Source organism: Dipodomys spectabilis, unplaced genomic scaffold (genome assembly GCF_019054845.1).
Source record: "Dipodomys spectabilis isolate Male_0828 unplaced genomic scaffold, ASM1905484v1 ptg000230l, whole genome shotgun sequence".
In the NCBI taxonomy this organism is placed as follows: Eukaryota; Metazoa; Chordata; class Mammalia; order Rodentia; family Heteromyidae; genus Dipodomys; species Dipodomys spectabilis.
Genome location: NW_024870907.1, coordinates 1542555 through 1568945, shown reverse-complemented (window position 1 = coordinate 1568945; position 26391 = coordinate 1542555). Strand labels below are relative to the sequence as shown.

Genomic DNA, 26391 nt, shown 5'->3' with positions numbered 1-26391 from the left:
AGAGAGCTCTGTGGAAAAGCAGGAAACTCCTGCCATCATGTTGGCCAGACCCTGGATGAAGGCCATACCTAACGTACGTAGGCTAACCATCAGGTCTAACTCAAGCAGGTTAGATTCAGCTGGGGACCCTCACGGCACATGGCTGAGCTGCATACAGCCTGGCCTGGTCCATCACACCGTCTGCCAGGAACCCCCTGGGACTTTGCAGCACCCCCTTTAGGGAACAGGAGTCTGTGCCCACACCAACAGAGAAAGATGGCCACTGCCTGGTCACTCAAACCCTCTGTCCTAACCGCTGCCTCATTCTCCACCGCCGCGGGGGGACCAGGCCCTGAGGAGAGCGGGGCAGGCAGAGGCTGCTCCCAGGCTTCCCTGGGGTTGGCCGAGGGACCTTGCTCAGAGCAACTCGTCCCCAAGAACCTGCTCCCGCCCCTAGAATGCTCAGGCCGCAGTGACCGGATGCCTGGATGTGGGCACGGGCCACCACGCTGGGCATCTGCTTGGACACGTACACAAGCAGATCCCATACCATCTTGTCTTGGCCCCGTGTGGAGGGTGCGGCAGAGAGGGTGCGGCCAGTGTGACCGCTTTGGGGGGCTCAGGCTGCAGGAGGATCGCTTGGAGCGGGGTGGGGCCCCGGGCAGCGCGGTCACAAGTTGGCAGAGGCAGGTCCTTTAGCACGTGTGGCCTCCACACACCACACAGGCTCTGGGCCCAGACTCGAGTGTGTGTGTGTGGCAGCAGGGAGCCAGGCCCGATCTGCTTCCAGCAAGGGGCCAGGCTGGCGGTGGAGCTCAGCTGTCGGTCTCCTGCTTGATGCTCTTGACAGGAACAGGAAGCTCAGGGTCCGAAGCCTTGTCGGGCGAGGCTGCGTCTATGTGCTCTTCCTTCACACACACCGTGATGACTGCAGGGAGGGGCAGGACAGCAGGGAGTGAGTGTGGGGACCAGGGACAGGGCGGGGGTGCAGGAACGAGGCAAAGGTGCTGGATTCCTACGATGGGACCCTCAAGAGGCGGCAGAGCTAGGAGACTACCTCTGCCCTCCCTCCCAGGCAGCAGCCAAGAAAGATTGGGACTGCCGGTGTAGCCCAGCCAGCCAGGCTGGGCAGACACTGGCTGGAGGACGCCACTCTGTTCAGAGCTGGAGGGGAAGTGTTTTGGTTGTTGTTTTTTGTTAGTTCTGGGGCTTGAACTCAGGGCCTGGGTGCTGTCCCTGAGCTGCTTTTTGCTGAAGGCTAGCGCTCTACCACTTGAGCCACAGCACCATGTCCGGCTTTTTCTGGTTATGTGGTCCAGAGGAATCATGTTAGGCAAGCTCTCTACCACTAAGCCACACTCTCAGCCCCAGGGAAGGATTTCATGAGACTCTCCAGGCTCATGGGTTCAAGGATTGCTTGGTGCCCAGAAAATGCCCTTCAATTTGACCCTCCTCTTTTGTGCCCAGGAGGGGAAGGAGACAGCCTCGGAGCGTGGAGCAGCGGGCCTGTCTCAGCCCAGCACGGCAGCGCTTACTGTCGTCGGGAACGGCCTGTGACGAGATCGCGCCTGCGGCCTGCAGCTCGTCATCCAACAGGGGCTTCTTGGAGCCCTGTCTGAGGGGCCGGGGCTTGGTCTGTAGAATTCTTTTCCCTTTGAATAAAAACAGATTCAAACCAGCATTAGAGCTGGATTTGACCCAACAAGGGCTGCTGTCACCCACAGGGACACAGCGGAGGGGACGCGGGAGTCTGGACTGAGCCTCCACCCTACCTCAGCGTTAGCTGAGGGCCCCAGCTCAGGGAGGTCCTCCAAGGGAGTGCGCCCCAGCTCAGGATGGGAATCCCACAGGAAGTCGAAAACCCCACCTTTCCCTAAGCTGAGGATCAGGGTCACTGTGGTTAGATTTCCCTTCTGCTCTCTGATTGGCTCCCCACTCTGCAGGGTATCTGGACTCCCACAACACACGCTGTCCCCTCGCATGATCTTAACCTTGCTCTGCCCGGAGACCCCGCCCTGCCCACCCGCCCACCCGCCCCACCTCACCACGTCCTCTTCTCCACACGCTGCAGGCCACAGTGGCCGCCTGGTCATCACAGGCTTCACCTGGGCAGCTTGGGCACCTTGCCCTGTCCCTCTCCATCCTGCCAACCCAGAGCATCACCCTGGCCTCAGGATCTATCTGCTTAGGATGCACCCCAAAACCAGGTGGAGTCTTGAGAGCTGGCTATGTGGCCACCTACAGGAAGGAAGAGGTCTCTACGCCGTAACCTTAGCCAAAGGAGGTGGCTGCACCCTTTCCCCCTCAAACAGTCTCTCGTCCTTTCTCCTCAGCATCCTCAACACTGGCAGGGCTTGAATGCCCTATTTACCCGTTCTGGGTCCCCAAAGACATAGGATGAAAGGCGCAAAGGGTCAAAGGACAAGGAGCGGGGAGGGGCCCCAGAGCCAGGCGTCTGCGGGCCGCGCCCCGGCTCCTGGGCCTCACTTACTTTTCTTCCCAAGCTGTTTCTTCTTCTTCTTCGTAGCCTCTTTGGCTTTCAGAGGGGTGGATGGTTCTACAGTGGAGAGACAAGGATAAGAGGAACGAGAGTTCTAGGTCCCAGGCACACACCCAGAGCCCTGCCTGCACACACAGGAGGAGCTCGAGTGGGAAGCAAGAACACGGGGCGTGGGGGGCTGAGGGAGGGCCTGGGCGGTTCACCTGGGCGCTCAGGGGCTCGGGCATATGACAGGGTGGGCAAAATGAAGGAAGGTGCTCTGCAGGCCAGAGGGAGAGGGAGGTTGGGAGCAGGTGGCACTCTGCTTAGAAGGGCCCGGAGACTTGTCAATGATACCAGAGGACTGGGCTGGGCACAGGGAGGGGAAGCAGTAGGCAGGAAAGAACAAGGTAGAGGAAACAAAGGGAAGAAGGAGCCCCTGGAGACAGGAGGGCTGACCTGTGGCCACGGGTGGCTGGAGCTGGTAGCCTGTGAGCTCACACCAACCAACAGGGTAGATATCCGGGGATTCGCAGTCCACCCACTGGTCATACTCGCTGTCCCAGCCATCAAAGTGGATGCTAAGGAGCCGGTGCACAACTCGTTTTACGGTGGCCACACAGATAAGCCGGGGCTCCATCAGATCCACGGCTTCCAGCTTCATGCCCACCTTGAAGCCATGGTTGGGACAGTCCTGTGGGGAGGGCAGAAGGCAGCTGTCGGGCAGCTGGCATTGTAATCCATTGTAATCTGGCTCTCCTGGGGGGTGGAGGCTGCTGGAAAAGGGTTGGGGAAGAGTGCCCCAGACAGTGACCCCCAAGGCCCTTCCAAGCCCCTCTGTGGAGAAGGAAGCAGCATCGTGGGTGCGATGCCCATGATGGTACCAAGGGGCCGCCTCCCTGGAGCCGCCTCACCATGTTGAAGAGTCGTGATGGAGCCGCTTTCGACTTGGTCTTCTCCAAATACGTGTCCCAGTTGAAAGTCTGGGGATCGTAGCCTAGAGGAGCAGAAAAGAGAGGAAAGTGGGGGTACGACGTGAGTCAGGGAAAAGGAGCATGTTCTGGAAAAGCCAGTGCAGCTTGATCAGGACCCAGCCTGGGATGGCTCTAGATCACCAGGCTGCTGCGCAGGCTGCTCACGCCCTTCAGGCGCAAGGGGAGCGAGCGCCGAGCTCCGGGCATGCCCCACTGCCCCACGCAGTCTCCATGCGCCCCAGCCTCGGGCCTCACCTTTAGGGGTGGTGAGCTCAATGTCATTCTTTTGACAGAAGTTGGTGGGGAAGATGGCATGGGAGGAGGCGTGGTAACAGAACCAGTCGGAGCCATCTGTGGAGGGGCCCCCATCCACGCAGATCATGAGGTAGCCGTCGAGAAGAACCTAGTGGAGGGCGCGAGGCGGAGGGGTCATGCGGTGAGCTCAGCTCGCTCAGCTCCTCCGCAGCGAGGAAGCCAGGCTGGGACGGACAGGAGGCGGATCCTCCCTCCCCGGAGAGCGAGCTCTGCCGCGCCGCACAGCACCCAGCGCACTGGACGGCAGGCTGGGTGTCCTGCTGCCTCTGTGTTCTTAGTGGGGAGACCATGCGGCAGGGGCAGCCTGGGACGGCTGGCTGGACAATCATTCATGTCCTCTAGCAGGCTGAGGCAAGCTGCCTGTTTGTGTTTTTTTTTTTTTGTCGGTGGTGGGGCTTGAACTCTGGGCCTGGGCGCTGTCCCTCAGCTCAAGGTGAGCGCTCTACCACTTGAGCCACAGCGCCACTTCCAGTTTTCTGGTGGTTTATTGGAGATAAGAGTCTCACAGACTTTCCTGCCTGGGCTGGATTTGAACCATGATCCTCAGATCTCAGCCCCCTTAGTAGCCATGATTATAGGTGTAAACCATGGGTACCAGGCAGTAGCTGCTTAAGCCACCAGAGGGTGGGGCTGTGGGACAGGCCAGCCAGCAAAGGAGAAGCAAGTGGCGGGAAGCCCAAGGTAAGCCTGGCATGGCAGGCTCTGCCCGTCACCAGGGCAGGACCAGGCTCGGGCGAGCAGTGTGTGTGTGTTAATGGTGACTCAGACCCTGACAGGAAGGCACATCCTAAGCAAGGGGCAGGCAAGGCCCCTCCCCTCCTGCCAACCTGGGTACCACAGGACAGGGTCAGACCCCAAGAGTAAACTGCAGAGCTGTGTGCCATGAGCCACGTGGAGAGGGCAGGGGGCCCAGGCTCACCTTGCAGATGGTTGCCACACAGATGTTGCCTAAATTCAGGGGGTCAATGGCCTCCAGCTTCATCCCCTCCTTGAACCAGCCGCCTTCTGTGTACACTGCGCGTACCTTAAAGGAAGAGGGAGGTTGGGGAAGGCTGAGGGGGAGGGGGGGAAGCGGGTGATATGGGAAAGCAACAAGGAGAGAGGACAGTCCCGGGGAGACGCGGGGAGAGCACCCCGGACTGCAGCTCACCTTCTTGAACAGGTATGGAACAGCATCACAGTAGATTTTCCGGAAGGTGGGATGATGTGCCATGTCGCTTCGCCGCTCTTGAGATTGCAGAGGGAGGGACAAAGAGTAAAGGACTGAAGGCAGCGAAGGGGCGGGGCGCTCAGAACGGAGGGTGTGCCCTGCTTCAGCTCCGGGCTGCATCGCAGGGTCTTCCTGTGCTGGGCGGCCCAGAACACACCCAGCACCCCCCACGGGAGCTTCTGGGTTTGAGGGGAGGGGATTTTGGCGCCAATCCTGGAACTTAAACTCAGGTCCAGAGTGCTCTCCCTTGGCTTTTTTGCTTCAGGCTGGCGCTTTACCACTTGAGCTACTTCTCTTCTGCAGCCTTTTGCTGGTTAATTGGAGATTAGAATCTCACAGACTTGCCTGACTGGGCTGGCTTTAAACTGGGATCTTCAGATCTCAGCTTCCTGGGCAGCTGGGGTGACAGGCGTGAGCCACCGCACTATTGGAGCTGGGAGAGCCAGTGAGACTCAGGCTCTTCCACGTGGCATTGAGGATACTAGCTTCTAGGTTCAAATCCGGGTTCTACCACTTCTAAGTAGAGCTGAATGAAATCAAGTCACTCAGCCTGTGTGGATGGCAGGGACTGTCCCCAGGGGACCGAGATGGAAGTCTCCTACTCCTGTGGGGTACAGGGCAAGTGTGCCTGCCAAGCCCTAGGGAAACTTGGCATGGGGTGCCACGCTGGCCCAGGACTCTGCTAACCTGACATCTTGATGCCGTGGCCGACACGCCGTGACCAGCCCACAGGGTGAATCAAGGGGCTCCACATGTGGCACCAGAAGTCATCGTCACTGTCGCCGTCCTCGTAGAGGAGCCGCAGGCGGCCCCCGATGACTGTGTCCACCACAGCCATGCGGGTCCGGGACACCTGGGCCTTGTCCACAACTTCAAGACGCATGCCCTGCCGAAAGGGGTACTTCATGCTCTCCACCATCTGTAAGACATTGAACACAGGCCTGCTGCAGACAGCATCACAGCGCTGCGACGCAACTCCGTCCATTGCATTCCTGTGTTCTTCTTTTGTGTGCTGGTCCTGGGGCTTGAACTCAGAAACTTGGTGCTGTCCCTGAGCTTTTGTACTCAAGGCTAGTGCTCTATCACTTGAGCCACAGCACCATTTCTGGCTTTTTTTTTCCTGCTTATGTGGTGCTGAGGAATCGAACCCAGGGTCTCATGCATGCAAGGCAAGTGCTTTACCACTGAGCCACCTTCCTAGCCCCTACTTCTGGCTTTTTGGTGGTTAACCAGAGATAAGAATCTCACAGAAGGGCTGGGAAGTTGGCTCAGTGGTAGAGCGCTTGCCTTGCATGCCAGAGGCCCTGGGTTCGATTCCTCAGCACCACATAAGCAAAAAGAAAAAAGCTGGAAGTGGCGCTGTGGCTCAAGTGGTAGAGCGCTAGCCTTGAGCTGAAGAGCTGAGGGACAACGCCCAGGCCCAGAGTTCAGGCCCCAGGACCGGACCCAAAAAAAAAAAAAAAAGAATCTCACAGAAGCCGGGGTGGTGATGGCTCACGCCTGTAATCCTAGCTACTTAGGAGGCTGAGATCTGAGGATCACAGTTCAAAGCCAGCTTGAGCAGAAAAGACTGAGACTTTTTTTTTTTTGCTGGTTGTGGGGCCTGAACTCTGGACCTGAGCACTATCCCTCAGCTCTTCAGTTCAAGGCTAGTGCCCTACCACTTGAGCCACAGCACCACTTCCAGCTTTTTCTGCTTATGTGGTGCTGAGGAATCGAACCCAGGGTCACATGCATGCAAGGCAAGCACTCTACCACTGAGCCACATTCCCAGCCCTGACCACGAGACTCTTATCTCCAATAAACCACTAGAAAACCAGAAGTGGCGCTGTGGCTCAAGGGGTAGAGCGCTCGCCTTGAGCTGAAGAGCACAGGGACAGTGCCCAAGCCCAGAGTTCAAGCCTCATGACCGGACCCCCCCCCAAAAAAAAAAAAAAAAAAAGAATCTCACAGAAGCAGCTGTGTGCCAGTGGCTCACACCTGGAATCCTAGCTACTCAAGAGGCTGAGATCTGAGGATCACGGCTCAAAGCCAGCCCAGGAAGGAAAAGTCCATGAGACTCATCTCCAGTAAACCACCAGAAAACAGTAAGTGGTGCTGTGGTTCAAGTGGTAAAGCACTCGCCTTGAGCTGAAGAACTGAGGGACAGCGCCCAGGCCCAGAGTTCAAGCCCTACAAATGACAAAAAAAAAAAAAAAAAAAAAAAGCAGGGAGGGAGAGGAGGACAGAAGGAGAGAGGATCAGTAGGGACTCCAAAGGGCTCCTTTCAAACCTTGATATGGAAATCCACTGGAAGTGTCCTGGAGCCCACCAAGCGCTTCATGAGGTAGCCCTTCCAATCAGTAAACTTGGCATGAATGGCTGAGGAGACACCAGCAGAATCCTCGTTACAGACTGACATAGAGATCCAAAGAGGGGCTGCAACCACTGACTTCTGCCATTTTAGGCTAGCAATGGCTTCATCTTATCATACCAGGCTCCATACGCTGGATGTTCCCAGGCCTCAAGGATAAGGAAGGGGAAGAAGGAAGGAGGCAAGCAGGTTCTCTTCTGTCTGGGTCAAGACAGAGGGCTCCTCCCCTACCCAGGGACCTACAGGACCCAGGACAAGTAGAGTTCCCAACTCACTGCGTGGAGGCACCAGGATCTTGCTGTTGATGGCGCACCAGCCAATGGGGTGGACATCCACCGTTCCCAGGTTGCACCAGAAGTCATGGCTGGCATCATTTTCAAAGCCTTCATACCGAAGCAGCACCCGATACCCTGAAAGGAAGGAAAAGGGTGTATGGGAGGGAGGATGGGCAGCGTTATGGGCCCAGGTCTTCCCTCTTTTCTAGCCTAAGCCCACCCTCCTACTTCCTATTCTGAAAATTCCTGCCAGGCAAGTGTGATCTCCCTTACACTCAACAAAACAAATGCAGACTGTTATTTGGAAACCATTATGGTATAGTGGTGAGATTTATTTTCTATACTCTGATCACCCCTGGAATAACCCTAACAAAATGTAAACTGGAGTTTCCAGCCAGGTGTCAGTAGCTTGTGCCTATAATCCTAGCTGCTCAAGAGACAGATCTGAGCTGGGTGCCAGTGACTCACACCTGTAATCCTAGTTAATCAGGAGGCTGAGATCTTAGAATCGAGGTTCAAAGCCAGCCCAGGCAGGCATGAGACTCTTTTTTTTTTTTCGGTCCGGTTGTGGGGCCTGAACTCTGGGCCTGGGCACTGTCCCTCAGCTCTTCAGCTCAAGGCTAGCACTTTACCACTTGAGCAACAGCGCCACTTCTGGCTTTTTTTTTTCTTTTCTGCTTATGTGGTATTGAGGAATTGAACCCTGGGCCTCATGCATGCAAGAGAAGCGCTCTACCACTGAGCCACCTTCCCAGCCCAGGCATGAGACTCTTATCTCCAATTAACTACCAGAAAACCGGAAGTGGCGGTGTAGCTCAAGTGGTAGAGTGCTAGCCTTAAGCTGAAGAGCTGAGGGACAGCGCCCAGGCCAAGTTTAAGCCCCACGACTGACCAAAAAAAAAAAAAAAAGACAGATCTGAAGATCAAGTCAGGAAGCCAGACCAGGCACACAAATCCAAGACTTTTTTGGTGTCTGTCCTGGGCTTGAACTCAGGGCCTGGACACTGTCTCTTAAGTTTTTTGGGGTTTTTTTCCCCCCAGTTCTGGGGTTTGAACTCAGGGCCGGGTATTGTCCTTGAGCCTCTCTGTACTCAAGGCAAGAGCTCTACCACTTGAGCCACAGCGCCATTTCCAGGTTTTTCAGTTTATGTGGTACTGGGGAATCAAACCCAGTGCTTCATGCATGCTAGGCAAGCACTCTACTACAAAGCCACATTCTCAGCCTCTGTCCCTGAGCATTTGTGCTCAAGGCTAGCCCTCTGCAACCTGAGCCACTTCTCCACTTCCAGCTTTTGGTGTTTAATTGGAGAGAAGAGTCTCAAAGACTTTCCTGCCTGGGCTGGCTTTGAACTCTGATGCTCAGATCTCAGACTCTTAAGTAGCTAGGATTAGGCGTGAGCCACCAGTGCCGGCTTGAAACCAATTTCTTTGACACTGCCCACTGTCCAGAGATGGCAGTGTATAGACCCCTGCCCTGGCCGGAGAGACACCCACCTGCTGTCTGTATGACAGAGGCGATCCAGTACACCCGGCTGGGGAGCACGGCATCACTGTTGAGCACTTCCACCTTCATCCCCTTCATGACATCCTCCCACTGCTCGTAGAGTGGGACCTGTGTGTCAACAAGAGCATTCAAAGGGCAAAGTGAGTCTTCACGTCAGATCCTTCACCTCAACATTTCACAGAGACACACTGGGGACTAGAGATAAATGAGGCGTGTCCACTGTCTGAAATGCTGAACTGCAATGGAAGATGGGAAGCAGGAAAGATGATGGGTGGAAATTCAGTCAACTTCTAACTGTATCATCTTGACCACAATTTGGCAAATCCCTAATCCCTGTTGCTGTACTCATTTGTGCAACAGTGCCATTTTCTAGTGCTCACTTTGTGCTAGACATCATTCTCAGCACCCAACGTGGCTATTATGACCTCTTAATTTACAAAGCTGCCAACCACGTGCTACCCCAGCACATCTTCTCTCCACTCCTCTGCGGTGGCACCGGCTGCTTCCAGCTACCTCCTTGCAGCCCTCTCCTCACATTTTGGTCAAGAGGACTCTGATCCTCCTTTAGGAAAGTTTTTCCTGCCTGGCGCTGGTGGCTCACGCCTGTAATCCTAGCTACTCAGGAGGCTGAGATCTGAGGATCGCGGTTCAAAGCCAGCCTGGGCAGGAAAGTCAGTGAGAATACTATCTCCAATAAACCACCAGAAAACCTGAAGTGGTGCTGTGGCTCAAGTGGTAGAGCACTAGCCTTGAGCTGAAGAGCTAAGGGACAGCGTCCAGGCCCAGAGTTCAAGTCCCATGACTGTCAAAAAAAAAAAAAAAAAAAAAGTTTTTCCTGCTTTCATTCTTTTTTTGTGTGTGTGCGTGTGTGTCAGTCCTGAGGCTTGAACTCTAGGCCTGGATGTTGCCCCTGACCTCCCTTTGCTCAAGGCTAGTGCTCTACCACTTGAGCCATAGCACCATTTCTGTTGTCTTCTGAGTAGTTTATTGGTAATAGTCTCACTTTTCAGCCTGGACTGCCTTTGCACTGTGATCTTCAGATCTCAGCCACCTGAGTAGCTAGGATTGCAGGTATGAGCCAACTGCAGCACAAAGCCCTTGCTTTCATTTTTAGCCCCAGCCTAATTAAGGTAGCCCGAAGTCAGCCTGACAGAGCTCAGGAAACTTGTGTTAATGTGAATACAACCTAAGTCCTCCAGAATGAAGATGCTAACACTAACGGATTTAAAGATTTAAAAAAAAAATCTGGGCGCCAGTGGCTCATGCATGCAATCCTAGCTGCTATGGAGGCTGAGATCTGAGGATCACAGTTCAAAGCCAGCCCAAGCAAGAAAGTGCCTGAGACTCTTATCTCCAATTAACCTCTGTGCTGTGACTCAATTGTTGGAGTGCTTGCCTTGAGCTGAAGAGCTCAGAGACAGTGCCCAGGCCTAGAGTTCAAGCCCCACAATCAACCAAAAAAAAAAAAAAGAGGCTCCTACTCCCAAAGGTAAGATGCCTTTAGTAACTCTTACTAGAATAAGAAAATTCACTGATGCTCTGAGTTCAAGTCCAGGTACTGGTATGTGCCCATGCATGCCTCCCCCTACCCCAACCTGCAGGCCACCCCTCCCAGGGCTTCAGGAAATCGGATTGAAAGACAAAACCAGACAAGACTCTAGGCATCCCACCCATCCCAGCAGGACATGGCAGGGTCCTCTCTAGGAAAGCTAGCAGAGAACCCCCTGCTGGGTTCTACAAGTTTTCTAGATTGCTCCTGGAGCAGAGGCCCAAGCCAGTACACAAGCAAAGATTCAATGCCTAGCACCAGAGAGGGAAAAAAAAAGGAAGCCAGGTGCTGGTGGCTCACGCCTGTAATCCTAACTCCATGGAAGGTTAAAAGCTGAGGACCTCAGTCCAAAGCCAGCCTGGGCAGAAATAAGCATACCTAGTGATTCCCACCATACCTAGTGGTGCCCCCCTCCCCCAGGCCGAGCCACTCACGTGTTTAAAGCAGCTGACAGGTGCAGCCTTGTAACTGTGATCCTTCAGGAACTTCCCCCAGTCAAACCCCAAAACCAGAGCTGCAAAGCAGAGGAAGAGTTGAGGCTTCGGGACCCTGTCAGGGTGGCGGAGGCACCTCCCTTTCCCGAGCCTGGCCCACCGCCCACCGCCATACCAGCCTTGTCGGCAGCCATTACAGCAGTGAGGGCTGCAGCAAGGCCGCCACACCATTAGGAGTAGAGAAACATTCCCAGGCAACTTTGCTCCACCCTTTCCCAGCAACCAAAGAAATGGAAATTCAACAGACCCAAGACTTAAAATTCCTCAGACCTCCCCCACCCTCTCATTGGCCACACCCAGTACGCCAGGTAGACCTCCTCTGCTCCTGAGACCTCCTCTGCTCCTGAGACCAGGAGCTCGGCTTGAGCTGCAACTCATACCCACTCAATGGTTGTTGCTCTGGGCTTACACTTAATTTGCTCAGAAGACTGTTACACTCAGAAAAAGGGAAGTTTCCTCTCCTTGCCATCCCTCCACAGTTCCTGGGCCCCTAGGCCAGGGACAGAGAAGCCAAAGGAAAAACAACAGAGAAACAAAACAGGAAATTCCTGCTTTGTGAATCATCCAGGGTAGGGGCCTGGCATGGGATTCGGAGGTTCTTTCTATGAGACCCAGCAGGTCAGGAGGTGAAATGAAATACATACCAACACTTTGTGTGTGTGGGGGGAGGGTGGGTTTACAGGGCTAGAACTCAGGGCCTGGGTGCCATCCCTGAGCCTCTTTGTGCTCAAGGCTAGCGCTCTACCACATGAACCACAGAGCTACTTCCGGTTTTTTTTTTGTTTTGTTTTTTAGTATATGTGCTGCCAAAGCGAGCACAACTACTTCAGGTTTTTGAGTGTTAATTGGAGATAAGAGTCTCATGGGGCCTTTTCTGTACGGGCTGGCTTTGAACTGTGATCCTCAAAACTCAGCCTCCTGAGAAGCTAGGGTTACAGGCGTGAGGCACGGGTGTGCAGCCACACCAGCACTTTCTTTTATTTTGTTAGTAGTGGGTCTTCAGCTCCAGGCGAGCGCTCTGCCACTGGAGCCACAGCACCACTTCCGGTTTTCTGGTGGTTTATTTATTTTTTTTGGGGGGGGTCCGGTCGTGGGGCCTGAACTCTGGGCGCTGTCCCTCAGCTCTTCAGCTCAAGGCTAGTGCTCTACCACTTGAGCCACAGCGCCACTTCCGGCCTAGTTTTTGCTTATGTGGTGCTGAGGAATCGAACCCAGGGCCTCGAGCATGCAAGGCAAGCGCTCTACCACTGAGCCATCTTCCCAGCCCTTTCTGGTGGTTTATTGTAGATGAGAGTCTCACGGACTTTCCTGCCCAGGCTGGCTTTGAACCACCATCCTCAGATCTCAGCCTCCTGTGTAGCTAGGATTACAGGCGTGAGCTACCGATACCCAGCCACACCAGCACTTTCTATCACGCTAGGTTTTTCAGTCTTCAAACCTAGGGAAGCCATCTTGCTCTGGACCCTGTTATAATCCTTCACAACCATCCCAGGGGACCACACAGAGGCAGGCAGGCACAGAGAAGAAATATTATTATAAGGCTTATTAGAGGGATCTTATCTCCGGGGAGAGGGAGCACATGGTGTATGTCCCCATCCATTTGGCAGGTAGCTCTAGGGCTGGCAGTGAGGTAGGCGCATGCGCAGGTGGGACTGGGTGGAGAGAGGGAGGGGCCAGCTGTATGGGAGGAACTCTAGCCCAGGGAGGAGCTCAGGTTGGGTGGAGCTGAGGACTAGAGGTGGGGATAATGCTAACTGACCTCAACCCAGCTTTCTGCTATCCTTACCATCTTGTCCTGTTGGTGTCCCATCTGCTAGCTGTCCTGTCCCTTGAGAGTGAAGGAAGGCTCCAATTTTGGCAGACCAGGCAGCCTTGTGCAGGACTTTGGCTTTCTTGGTGGGTGGCTTTCCCTAGAAGGAAGAAAAGATATGCCAGGCGCCTGTGGCTCACATCCTAGCTACTCAGGAGTCTGAGATCTGAGGATCACAGTTCAAACCCAGCCCAGGCAAGAAAGTCTGTGAGACTCTTATCTCCAATAAACCACCAGGAAACCGGAAGTGGCGTTGTTGCTCAAGTGTAGAGAGAGAGCCTTCAGCTGAAGAGCTGAGGGACAGCGCCCAGGTCTAAAGTTCAAGCCTCATGACTGACACCACCACCACCCCCCCAAAAAAGTTATTTTTTCTAGGTTCATCCATTTCCCTGCAAATGACTTTTTTTTTCCTGGTCCAAGGGCTTGAACTCAGGGTCTGGGGCTATCCCTGAGTTTCTTTAGCTCTACCACTTGAACCACAGCTTCTCTTCTGGTGTTTTTTTTGTTTTTTGGTAATTTACTGGAGATAAGATAGAGACAAGAGTTACACTTTCCTGCTTGGACTGTCCTTGAACCCTGAAGTTCAGATCTTACCCTCCTGAGTAGGTAGGATTACAGGCATGAGCCACCTGCACCCTGAGCCATATTCTATTATTTCCAACAGACTCTGGAGCATAGAACTCTTGCTCAAGAACTATTGAGAACAGGGGCTGAGAATGTGGCTTAGTAGTAGAGTGCCTTGTCTAGCATGCATGAAGACCTGGGTTCGATTCCTCAGTACCCACATAAACAGAAAAGGCTAGAAGTGGTGGTGTGGCTCAAATGGTAAAGCATTAGCACAGAAACACTCAGGGACAGAGCCCAGGCCCTGAGTTCAGTCCCCAGGACTGGCAGAAAAAAAGAAACAAAAAAACCAGTGCACATATACACATATACACACATACACACACACACAGAATACAAAACAATTTGGAGGAATAGCTCCAGGAATGGATTTCTCTGCCTACAAGTTTGAGAGCAACCAAATAACCAGAAATCTACCTTAGTGGGCCATAGTTGGTCGGTTCCTAAATAAGCAGCCAAGACCCCCAGAAGGATGTTGAATGCTGCCTCTCACCTGTAATCTAGCCAAGATACTGGCTTTCTTGGAGTTGGAAGAGTAGCTCCTGGAGCAGGAAACGCTGCAGAATCTCTTGGTCTTGGAGAAGAAAGCTTCCCTTGTGCCCACGATGCCACACATCTCACAGACAGCTAGGAAGAGAACTTAGCACGTGACTCCCCATTGGGTTACCTCAAATCAAGCAAAACGATAGGCCTTCTAATCTTAGGGCACTATATTCATTGGCAAGCCTGGGCCCCACTAAAGCTGACAGACTCGAAACAGAAGGAGGTGGTGGTATTGATTAAAAAAAAAAAAAAAAAGGAAAACCAAAACTTTTTTTGGTGCTGGTTCTGGGGTTTGAACTCGGGTCTGGGGCCCATCCCTGAGCTTTTGTGCTCAAAGCTAGTGTGCTAGTGCGCTACCACTTGAGGGAGACCTCCACTTCTGGCTTTTTTGATAACTAATTGGAGACAGAGTCTCATGGATTTTCCTGCCTGGGATGGCTTTGAAACTTAATTCTCAGATCTTAGCCTCCTGAGTAGTTAGGATTACATGTGCCTGGCCTTTATTTATTTATTGTTTTATTATTTTATTTCTTTTTTCTTTGGGGGGGGTCCGGTCGTGGGGTCTGAACTCTGGGCCTGGGCGCTGTCCCTCAGCTCTTCAGCTCAAGGCTAGCAATCCACGAGTTGAGCCACAGCGCCACTTCTAGCTTTTTTCTTTTTGCTTATATGTTGCTGAGGAATCGAACCCAGGGCCTCAAACATGCAAGGCAAGCGCTCTACCACTGAGCCACCTTCCCAGCCCTATTTATTGTTTTAAAGACAGTCTATGTTGTACAGGTTGGTACAAACTCCTATTTATTTATTCATTTATTTATTTAGTCAGGTGTGGGGCCTGAACTCTGGGCCTGGGCGCTATCCCTGAGCTCCTCAGCTCAAGGCTAGCACTCTACCACTTGAGCCACAGCGCCACTTACGGCTTTTTCTGCTTATGTGGTACTTAGGAATGGAACCCAGGGCCTCATGCATGCAAGGCAAGCACTCTACCACTGAGCCACCTTCCCAGCTCTTCCTATGTTTTTTGTTTTTTGGATTTTTTTTAATTGTGAAAATACCGTACAGAGGGGTGACAATTACATGGGCAAGGTAATGAGTACATTTCTTATCAAGCATTGTTGCCTCCTCCTTTGTTTCCCCTTCCCATGCCTTCCCATCTCCTCCCCATCCCCCCCCAACCCCTTCCTATTTTTTAAAATCTAACTTTACTGTTATTATAGAGGCGACATACAGAGAAGTTACATGTATCAGGTAGAAAGTACATTTCCTTTCAGATAGTGTCATCTGTTCCTTCACCTCTCCCATTCCCTCCCTCCCATTTCCACCCATGACTTTTATCAATGTCCAGTGTGTTCCACTCAGGCAGTTTTTCACCCTTTTGACTTGGGTTCTGTGCCTTCCCCTCCCCCACAGATATGCACATGAACTCACCATATATAAGGTAATGAACACAGAATCATCAGAGAAAGAAAAAAATATGTATTTGGGGGTTGGGAAGGTGGCTCAGTGGTAGAGCGGTTGCCTGGAATACATGAAGCCCTGGGTTCCATTCCTCAGTACCACTTAAGCAGAAAAAGCCACAAGTGGCGCTGTGGCTCAAGTGGTAGAGGGCTAGCCTTGAACTGAAGAGCTGAAGGTCAGCACCCAATCCCAGAGTTCAAGCCCCATGACTGACAAAAAAATAAAATAATAAATAAAATAAAAAAACATATATATTAATCTTGACAAACTCCTATCTTAAGCAACATTCTTTCAGTGTGTACATCTGAATCTATCTTGCCCAAATCACATTGTTTGACATTCCTTGGCTTTGTATCAATAGCAAGGCTAAAACTATCCACCCAAATGACTTGGGAAAGAGGTATTAGCAAGTTTTTAAAGAAAATTAGTAGAGGAGCTGGGAAGGTGGCTCAGTGGTAGAGCGCTTCCTTGCATGCATGAGGCCCTGGGTTCCATTCCTTAGCACCACATAAGCAAAAAGAAAAAAGCCGGAAGTGGCGCTGTGGCTCAAGTGGTAGAGTGCTAGCCTTGAGCTGAAGAGCTGAGGAACAGTGCCCAGGCCCAGAGTTCAGGCCCCATGACTGGACCCAAAAAGAAAAAAAAAAAGAAATAATAGATAAAAAGTATCAAATGTACCTAATCTCTGCATCTCATTTAAATAGTAAGAACCCAAATTAGATCTATGATTCAATCCTGACTTTATATACAATACAATACTAGGGGTCTTTTTTTTTTTTGGGTCCGGTCGTGGGGCCTGAACTTGGGGCCTGGGCGCTGTCCCTCAGCTCTTCAGCTCAAGGCTAGCGCTCTACCACTTGAGCCACAGCGCCACTTCCAGCTTTTTTCTTTTTGCTTATGTGGTGCTGAGGAATCGAACCCAGGGCCTCGAGCATGCAAGGCAAGTGCTCTACCACTGAGCCACCCCCCAGCCCTACTAGGGGTCTTTTTAAAAAAAGTCAGAGCTTGAAATGCTAAAAAATTATTCTGTGGGCCAGGCAGCAGTGTAATGCTAGCTACTCAGGAGGCTGAGATCTGAGGACTGCAGTTCAAAGCCAGCCCAGGAAGGAAAGTCCATGAGATTCCTATCTCCAATTCACCACCAGAAAACCGGAGGCGGTACTGTGGCTCAAAGTGGTAGAATGCTAGCCTTGAGCAGAAGAGCTCAGGGACAATGCCCAGGCCCAGTGTTCAAGCCCCATAACTGACAAAAAAAAAAGGGGGGGCTGGGAAGGTGGCTCAGTGGTAGAGCACTTGCCTTGCATGCCTGGGCCCTGGGTTCGATTCCTCAGAACCGCATAAGCAAAAAGAAAAAAGCCAGAAGTGGCCCTGTGGCTCAAGTGGTACAGCGTTAGCCTTGAGCTGAAGAGCTGAGGGACAGCACCCAGGCCCAGAGTTCAGGCCCCATGACCAGACCCCCCCACACCAAAAAAAAAGAAAGAAAAGAAAAAGAAAAAGATTAATCTGTGGTAAGCCACTGACATCTGTGAATTGTTAAAAGTTCCCAGAAAATTCTGATTAGTAGGACAGAGAATCTCTGGATGAGCTGGCCTCTTAGATTTCTTGTAGATCTAAAGTTCTAAGATCCGAAGCGAATTGGATAGAATGGAGAAGAAGATGAAAAGGAAGAAAGAAAGAAGCCCAGATGAGTGGGAAGGAAAAGAAATTTAGCTGACTGTGAATATTACATAACTTTTGGGAGAGTTTAGCTAACAAAAAATGGGGATCATTGCAGATGTCTAGTCTGCCTCTTTTCACAAGGACCCACATACTACAGGGCCTGACACGGATCCTGCAACATCCAAGCATCCTATGTCTGAAGTCAAGTAGTTTCCAGGGGATTGAAGGGGATTCCAATCTGCCCTCTTACCCCATCCTTTTACCTAGAGATGACTGTATCCTATATGCCCTCCCACAGGCTCCCTGACTTCCAACCCCCGAGATATTTCTAGGGAAGTGTCTAAGTCCCCATCTTTTTCACATCTAGACTTAAAAATCCATAGCATACTCAAGCAGAGCACCATGTATCCAAAATGGTCTGGATGGTCTGGGAAGGTGGCTCAGTGGTAGAGCGCTTGCCTTGCATGCATGAGGCCCTGGGTTTGATTCCTCAGCACCACATAAGCAAAAAGAAAAAGCCGGAAGTGGCACTGTGGCTCAAGTGGTAGAGTGCTAGCCTTGAGCTGAGGGACAGTGCCCAGGCTCAGAGTTCAGGCTCCACGACTGAATCCAAAAAAAAAAAAAATGGTCTGGAGAAACATTATGTTTATGAAAGCATGAATGAAATCAGAATTTGTTACCAAATTGCCGAAGAGGAAATGAGCGCTTTGGCCAGGTCCTTAGACATCAGAGTAGCCTTTTACACCTGGAAGACTGTGTCTACCTGGCCTGTATTCACCCCCCCTCTTCCTCCATAATCTCTTAACTCCATCTTCAAAGGACACTGTGAAGGTACCTGGCTCGGAACCACTGCCATCCAAGGAGCGAGTATTCCCCGGGCTGAGCAGATGTAGTGGGGAGGTGGGCAGCTCTCCTGCTTCTCGATCCTCATTTTCTGCTTCACTTGACTCCTCCAGATAGGAGCTGCTCTCACTACCCACACTGCTATTATAACCCCGGAAACTATCATAGCCACCAAACAGCTCCAAGTCATCATCTTCCTCTTCTTCTTCCATTGGTTCCAAAGAGGGCGTATCCTAATGGATGACATAGACCACGTACAAGGAATCAGGATTGCCTTTAGTGTATAAAGAAAGAAGTTGCAGATCTATGATCAATTCCCTTCCTGCTTCTTTTGCCATGTCAATACTTTTGGGACACCTTCCAATAGCTTCTCCTTTTTTTATTTTTAGTCAGTGTGGGGCTTGAACTCTGGGCCTGGGCACTGACCCTGAGCTCTTCAGCTCAAGGGTCGACCACTTGAGCCACAGCACCATTTCTGTTTTTCCCAGCGGTGTATTGGAGATAAGAGTCTCACAGACTTTCCTGCCCAGAGTTGGCTTTGAACCTCGATCCTCAGATCTCAGCCTCCTGAGTAGCTAGGCTTATATAGATGTGAGCCACCAGCGTCCAGATAGCTTTTTTTTTTTGGTCAAGGGTAGTGCTCTACCACTTGAACCACACAGCTCTACTTCCAGCTTTTTTGGTGCTTAATTGGAGAAACAAGTCTCAAGACTTTCCCAATTGGCTTGAAACCCCGATCCTCAGATCTCAGCCTGCTGAGTAGCTAGAATTACAGGTGCAAATCCCTAGTGCTCAGCTCCACAAAACCCATTTTGCAAACATTATAATCATTTCTCCAATTTAATTTAAAATAGCATCAGACAGAAAATACATAGCAAAGCTCCTAGCTCCTCTATAAATTTATAAGTGAGCCAAGGTGACAGTGGTTCACGCCTGTAATCTTAGCTACTCAGGAGGCTGAGATCTGAGGATCTCGATTCAAAGCCAGCCCAGGCAGGAAAGGCTGTGAGACTCTTATCTCCAGTAAACCACCAGAAAACTGGAAGTGGTGCTGTGGCTCAAGTGGTAGAGAGCTAGCCTACCACTTAGCTGAAGAGCTAAGGGACAGTGCTCAGGCCCAGAGTTCAAGCCCATGACTGACAAAAAAAAAAATTAGAAGTGACATTTTAATATGAATTAAATAAAATACAGATAATCCATGACTTTCAATGGAGTTATGTCTGATAAATTTATCCAGGCTAAGGTTATTGTAAGTTGAAAATGCACTTAAGACACTTAATCTATCAAACATTTTAGCTTAGCAACATTGTACACAGTAGAGTCCAGCTTGACTGGAAAACACTGCTCGCTGTCACTGACCAGCACTACAAAAGAGGTGAAATTTTGGTAGATTTGAAACAATCCAAAATTCCAAACACAAATTAGTTTCTACTAAATGTATATTGCTGTCACACAATTGTAAAGTAAAAATCAAAAACAAAACAAAAAAACCTGAAAGTCAAGGACCAAAAGTCTATATAACAATGTGAAAATGATCCTAAGTAAAACGCGTCACAAAGACTTTCTGGATAGTTTTCTATCCAGGGGGCGCGGGGGGAGGATGGGAAGGGATGGGAAGGGGAAACAAAGGAGGAGGCTACAATGCTTGATAAGAAATGTACTCATTATTTTGCCCATGTAATTGTAACCCCTCTGTACAGTATTTTCACAATAAAAAATTATAAAAATAATATAAAATAAAATAAAAAATAAAAACATTCTCGGAAATGGCACTGTGGCTCAAGTGATAGAGTGCTAGCCTTTAGCTGAAGAGCTGAGGGACAGTATCCAGAGTTCAAGCCCCACAATCGACAAACAAAACAAAACAAAAAAAACTCATTCTCGCCAGGTGCCGGTGGCTTACACCTGTAATCCTAACTACTCAGGAGGCTGAGATCTGAGGATTGGGGTTCAAGGCCAGCCTAAGCGGAAATATCCATGAGACTCTTATCTCCAATTAACCATCAGAAAACCAGAAGTGACGCTGTGGCTCAAGTGGTAGAGTGCTAGCCTTGAGCACAAAGAGCTCAGGGACAGTGCCCAGGCCCTGAGTTCACGCCCTGCAACCAACAGAAAAGAAAAAAAAAAAGATCCAAACTGTCCCAATGAGAAACTGAGTCACAATGCACACAATTATGGTATAGTGGGATGTACCACAGGCTTTAAATTCAGTTCTGATCCTAATTAACTACATGTTCTTGGGGCAAATCAGTTAACTTCTGTGGGCGTCAATTTTCTCATCCATAAAAGTTGCTTCACATAATGTGAGATGTAAATGTAATACTGCAAATAAATCTACATTGTAGCCAGGCACTGGTGGCTCATACCTGTAATCAGTAGCTACTTAGGAAGCTGAGATCTGAGGATGGTGGGTGGGTCAAAGCCAGCCTGCGCAGGAAAGTCCATGTAGCTCTTAACTCCAATTAACTACCAGATAACCAGAAGTGGTGCTGTGGTTCAGTGGTAGTGCCTTGAGGGGAAAAAGTTCAGGGCCAGGGTCCAGAGCCTGAGTTCAAGCCAAAGGACTGACAAAACAAAAACAAAAAAGCTAAGCCGGCTAAGCTGAGTGCCGGTGGCTCACACCTGTAATCCTAGCTATTCAGGAGGCTGGGTTCTGAGGATTGAGGTTCAAAGCCAGCCCGGGCAGGAAAGTCCAAGAGACTCTTATCTGCAATAAATCACCAGAAAACTGGAAGTGACGCTGTGGCTCAAGTGGTAGAGTGCTTGCTTGAGCTGAAGAGCTGAGGGACAGCGGCCCAGGTGCAGAGTTCAAGCCCCACAACTGACAAAAAAAAAAAAAAAAAAAAGGCTACACTGTAGTGAAAAGTTATGAAGCACGGCAAAGAGTTTGGGACTTTGGCATTGGGCTCAAACACTATCGGTAGTGTTTATTAGTTTGTGTGACCTGCAGTAAACCAGTGCCTCAGTGTCCATAAAACAAGGTTAATACCACCTAATAGGATTTGAGTTAGAAGAGATACAAGTACTTGGGACAATAACTTGAACATGTTAAATGCTCAACAAATATTGGTAATGTTGGCTGAAAAACGTGGCTTATAAAATAGAATTTTCCTAGTTTGAGTCCAGGGTTCTACCGCCTATCAACTCTACGATTTAGGTGCAAGATAGCGTTGCTACTTTGTTGCTACTTTTTACACAGAGATAAAATATCTAGTTCTGTTGTCTGCAAATAACAGGCCTGAAAGTGCAAGCTATTATCTTGTTTTCCACTTTATTACTCTTGCAGTTTTCGAGCTATTTACTTTATATTCCAATATATATTTGCAACCGCACCTACACCCATGTTAAAAAAGAAAACAGAATCTTGGGCCAAATGCTTTCGCGGTGGGTGGGTCACAGGTTGTTGGGGAGAAAGGTGTAAGGTGTTTGGAGGCAGGCGGGGCGCACACCTCCTTCACTTCCGGGTCTCAGGAACTTCCGGCGGGGTCCGCCACCGAGCGAAGCCTCCGCTGCTGGGGCCTCGGAGGCCACGCGCGCGGCGGGGACGCGGGAGACCGGGCACGTGGAGAAGCTTCCATTCCCTCACTTCCCATCCTTGAGGGAGGCGACCCCCCGAGACAGGAAGACAAAGGGCGCTCGAGGACTCGATGGGAGAGGCAGTTCCCCTTCCTCGGGCCGGGGAGGCCGCTCCTCCCCCGGATCTTCGCGGGACCGAGAGGAAGAAGTGAGGCCGATCGCCTCTGGCCTTGACTCAGCTTCCTACCTCAGTTTACCAAACCACCCAGCCTCCCCACTCATGGCACCGATCAAAGCCCTACATGAGGGACGCCCTGTAAGACTCTTGCGATTCCCTTTCCCAGTGCTGTAAACCCTTTTCCTCTAACCTCAAGGCTCCGAGGCTTCTCCATGAGACCCAAATTCAGCTTCTTCAATCGTCACCAGGTACAGGCAGCCATATTGGCCTCACGGCTCTCTCCGGGAGCACCCATTGGCCGCCACTCTGGGCCATGGACCAATCACTATGCAGGAAAGAGGAAAAGCTGGCTCCGCGCCCGCCCAAGCCCCGCTTGCACACCAGGGCTGTGAGGCCGCGTGCGCTTATGGGACATGTAGTTCCCTCCCGGCGCGCGAAGTGAGGCGTTGTTATAACAACGCTCAGGGGCTCTTGGTTTGTTTTTGTTTTCTTCAGTTTCAATTTTTAAAATTAATTTTATGTGGTATCAAAGAACTGAACCCAGAGTCTCATGCATGCTACCACTAAACCACATTTCCAGCCCCTGACAGTTTTATGTGTGGGTCGTGGGGCTTGTACCCATGGCCTGGGCGCTGTCCCTCAGCTCTTCAGCTCAAGGAGCGCGCTCTACCACTTGAGCCACAGCGCCACTTCCGGCTTTTTGGTGGACGTTCCTGGCTTTGAACCATGGTCCTCAGACCTCAGCCTCCTGAGTAACTAGGATTCCAGGCGTGAGCCACCGGCGCCTGGCCCTGACAGTTCTGTTGCCAACACCTGTCCCTTACCTCAACTTGTGATAGAGACTTCCATGTTCCACAAATAACCTCACAATCGCCAGGGCGCTGGTGGCTCACTCCTGTAATCCTAGCTACTCAGGAGGCTGAGAGCTGAGGATAGTGGTTCAAAGCCAGCCCGGGCAGGAAAGTCCCTGAGACTCATCTCCAATAAACCACTAGAAAAACGGAAGTGGCGCCATGGCTCAAGCAGTAGAGCCCTCACCTTGAGCTGAAGAGCTGAGGGACAGTGCCCAAGCCCAGACAGGATTCAAGCCCCACGACCAACAAAAAAAATAACCTCACAATCTGTTAGAAACTTCACACATTTTAAGGTGCCTTTGTGTGGGGATATCTAGTAGAGGGGCTTCTTTCCAATTTCTTTTTTTTTTTGGGGGGGGGAGGGCAGGTCCGGTCGGGGGCCTGAACTCTGGGCCTGGGCACTGTCCCTCAGCTCTTCAGCTCAAGGCTAGCGCTCTACCACTTGAGTCACAGCGCCACTTCCAGCTTTTTTCTTTTTGCTTATGTGGTGCTGTGGAATCGAACCCAGGGCCTCAGGCATGCAAGGCAAGCGCTCTACCACAGAGCCAACTTCCCAGCCCTTATTTCAAATTTCTTATAGTCAGAGCTATAAATGTCTTGGGCACTCAAATTCTCAACACTTCCCTCTTTTGTTTCATGAATAAACTCTTCAGTATTGAAACAAACACCCAAAATTACAAATATATAGCTACATCTATATACAAATACATACACAATCTCCAAGTACATATATATATATAGTATGCATATATATATATAATTATGTGTATATGTATCCTATGTGATATGTTTGGTCCAAGATCATACATGATTGGAATTTTGGAATTTCAGATTCAGTCTAAATGCTTTCTAGGTGCATGTTGTGTCCTGATTAATTGAAAAATCTAATCATAACATATACAGATAAGATATTTCTGGGGCTGGGAAGGTAGCTCAGTGGTAGAGTGCTTGCCTTGCATGCATGAGGCCCTGGGTTCGATTCCTCAGCACCACATAAGCAGAAAAAGCAGGAAGTGGGGCTGACGCTCAAGTGGTAGAGCGCTAGCCTTGAGCTGAAGAGCTGAGGGACAACATCTAGGCCCAGAGTTCAGGCCCCACAACCGACCAAAAAAAAAAAAATATTCCTAAACTTCTGATCCACTGCATAAATGTGAAAGTCTTCCTTAATCTTTCTTCAGATATTCCTATTCTATAAACTTTTTTGGGGGGTCCAGTCGTGGGGCCTGAACTCTGGGCCTGGGCACTGTCCCTCAGCTCTTCAGTTCAAGGCTAGTACTCTACCACTTGAGCCACAGAGCCACTTCCAGCTTTTTTCATTTTGCTTATGTGTTGCTGAGGAATCGAACCCAGGGCCTCATGCATGCAAGGCAAGCACTCTACCACTGAGCCACCTTCCCAGCCCTACTCTTTTTTTTTTCTATACTAGGACTTCTTATCACTTGCTTGACAGCTATCCTATGGCTTGAACTAGACCTCTATCCTCCTTTAAATTCCCATTTGCATGCTGTCAGTTATTGTTGAGCTCCCCATGCCTTTTTGTAGTTGTAGGGTTGGAATCTAGAGCTTCACTCAGGTTAGACAAGAGCTGTACCTTGAGCTACATGCTTACACTCATGTTCTTTGCATGTGATAGTCTGGGAGCTTGAACCCAGGACATGGACACTGTCCCTGGGTATGGCAATTTGAAGCCAGCCCCAGTAGGAAAGTCCGTAAGATTCTTTTTTTTTTAGTCAATAGTGGGGCTTGAACTCAGCTCTTCAGCTTAAGGCTAGCACTCTACCACTTGAGCCACAGTGCCACTTCTGGTTTTCTTAGTTATTTATTGGAGATAAGAGTCTCACAGCCTTTCCTGCCCGGGCTGGCTTTGAACCTGAATCCTCAGATTTCGTCCTCCTGAGTAGCTAGGATTACAGGCATGAGGCACCAGTGCCTGGCTGTAAGATTCTTAATATTCAATCAACCACAAAAATAAAACAAAACAAAAAACTAGAAATGGAAGCTGTGACTTAAGTGGTAAAGCCTTAAGCAAAAAAATCTCAGGGGGCTGGGAAGGTGGTTCAGTGGTAGAGTGTTTGCCTTGCATGCCTGAGGCCCCGGGTTCGATTCCTCAGCACTACATAAGCAAAAAGCAAAAAGCCGGAAGTGGCGCTGTGGCTCAAGTGGTAGAGTGCTAGCCTTGAGCTGAAGAGCTGAGGGACAGCGCCCAGGCCCAGAGTTCAGGCCCACGACTGGACCGAAAAAAAAAAAATCTCAGGGACAGTGATAAGGCCCTGAGTTCAAGCCCCCAAACCTGCACCAAAAGAAAGGAGTTCTGCTTCATGTGGAATGCCTGTGAAACAGTACAGAAGTCACAGCAGTTGAGGATCAAAGAAGAGCCTTGGGGAGCCAGGGAGCTGAGGTAGGAAAGGGACAAGGAAGGAAAGGGGTAACAATGGTTGCCAAGTAATGTTCTCATTGCCTTACTCATGTAACTGTAGCCCCTCTATACAGCATCTTAATAAGTTAAAAAAAAAAAAGAGCCCTGAATTAGATATTGAAAGTTAATTTTGCTTTAATTCTTAGGTAATGAGAATTCAGAAATCTATCTTGTAATTTTCATATCTCTTGTGTATATATAAACAGCAGTCCAAAGTAGAAATCTGAGCTTTCCAGTTTCATAGTTGGAAAGTACCAGATTTCAGAATAGTTGTGAAGATAGGTTGAAATGGTCCTCGATTAGGAATTCAGTTGAGACATTAAATACAGGTTGCTAAGCAACGGGCTACCTAGAACCGTTTGGTGGTTGCTTCTACTCAGAAGCTCCTGATCTCAGGCTACAAACTACCCTTTTTAAGTTGTCTCTCTACACACAGACCTCTGTGCTGCTCTCTTCAGATCCTTCCTCCCTGAGTCACTGACCTTCCTAGGTTTGGGGGTTTTTTTGGTGCCAGTTCTGGGGCTTGAACACAGGAGCTGGGTGCAGTCCCTGAGCTAAAGTTCTACTTACTACTTGAACCACAGCTCCACTTCTAGCTTTTTGGTGGTTAATTGGAGAGAAGAGTCTTAGGGACTTTCCTGCCTGAATGGGTTTACACCAAGAATCTCAGATCTCAGTCTCCTAGGTAGCTATGACTACAAGTGTAAGCCACTAGCACCCTGCTGAACTGTTGCTTTTTCTTTTTGCCAGTCCCGGGGCTTGAACACAAGGCCTGGGCACTGTCCCTGAGCTTTTTTTTTTGGCGGTTGTGGGGCTTGAACTCTGGACCTGGGTGGTGTCCGTTAGCTCTTCAGCTCAAGGCGAGGGCTCTACCACTTGAGCTACAGCGCCACTTCCGGTTTTCTAGTGGTTTATTGGAGATAGGAGTCTCACAGTCTCTCCTGCCAGGGTGGCTTTGAACTTCAATCCTCAGATCTCAGCCTCCTGAGTAGCTAGGATTACAGGCGTGAGCCACCAGCGCCCGGCTCCCTGAGCTTTTTTTACTCAAGGCTAGCACTCTGCCATTTTGAGCCACAGCACCACTTCCAGCTCTGTGTATGTGGTACTGAAGAATTGAACCCAGGGCTTCATGCATGCTAGCCAAGCACTCTACCACTAAGCCATATTCCCAGCCCTGAACTCTTGCTTTCTATTGAGTCATTCCCAAAAGTACTCCACCTCTGACCCTCCCATTGTGCTTTACCATCCTCCTTCCAACCTCCCCAATGACCTGTCCACACCTGCTGCCACCTTACTGCTTCTTGTCCACCCCTCCCTCATTCCAAAAACATGATCAAGTTTATATACAGCTCTAATGCCAAGCC

General features: G+C 50.4%; 1 protein-coding gene across 1 annotated transcript; it reads right to left on the bottom strand.

Moving 5' to 3' along the window:
• Positions 1-422: 422 nt before the first annotated feature.
• L3mbtl2 (L3MBTL histone methyl-lysine binding protein 2) lies at positions 423-22081 on the bottom strand. The gene is made up of 17 exons (XM_042697895.1): positions 21948-22081; positions 18056-18296; positions 14060-14193; positions 12919-13042; positions 11073-11152; positions 9080-9197; positions 7586-7720; positions 7230-7318; positions 5645-5876; positions 4898-4974; positions 4667-4771; positions 3688-3835; positions 3373-3455; positions 2918-3152; positions 2471-2536; positions 1515-1631; positions 423-907 (listed from the first exon to the last, which is right to left on the bottom strand). The coding sequence occupies exons 1-17, from the start codon at positions 21969-21971 to the stop codon at positions 795-797; spliced, it is 2121 nt and encodes a 706-aa protein (XP_042553829.1). The 5' UTR covers positions 21972-22081; the 3' UTR covers positions 423-794.
• Positions 22082-26391: the final 4310 nt, after the last annotated feature.

Coding starts and splice junctions, on each gene's coding strand:
- L3mbtl2 (XM_042697895.1), bottom strand. CDS start 21,971: ATGGAGAAGCCTCGGAGCCTTGAG. Junction 2,537..2,917: donor CCAGCCACCCGTGGCCACAG/GTCAGCCCTCCT, acceptor TCTCCACTGTAG/AACCATCCACCCCTCTGAAA. Junction 908..1,514: donor ACAGGCCGTTCCCGACGACA/GTAAGCGCTGCC, acceptor CCCTCCCTGCAG/TCATCACGGTGTGTGTGAAG.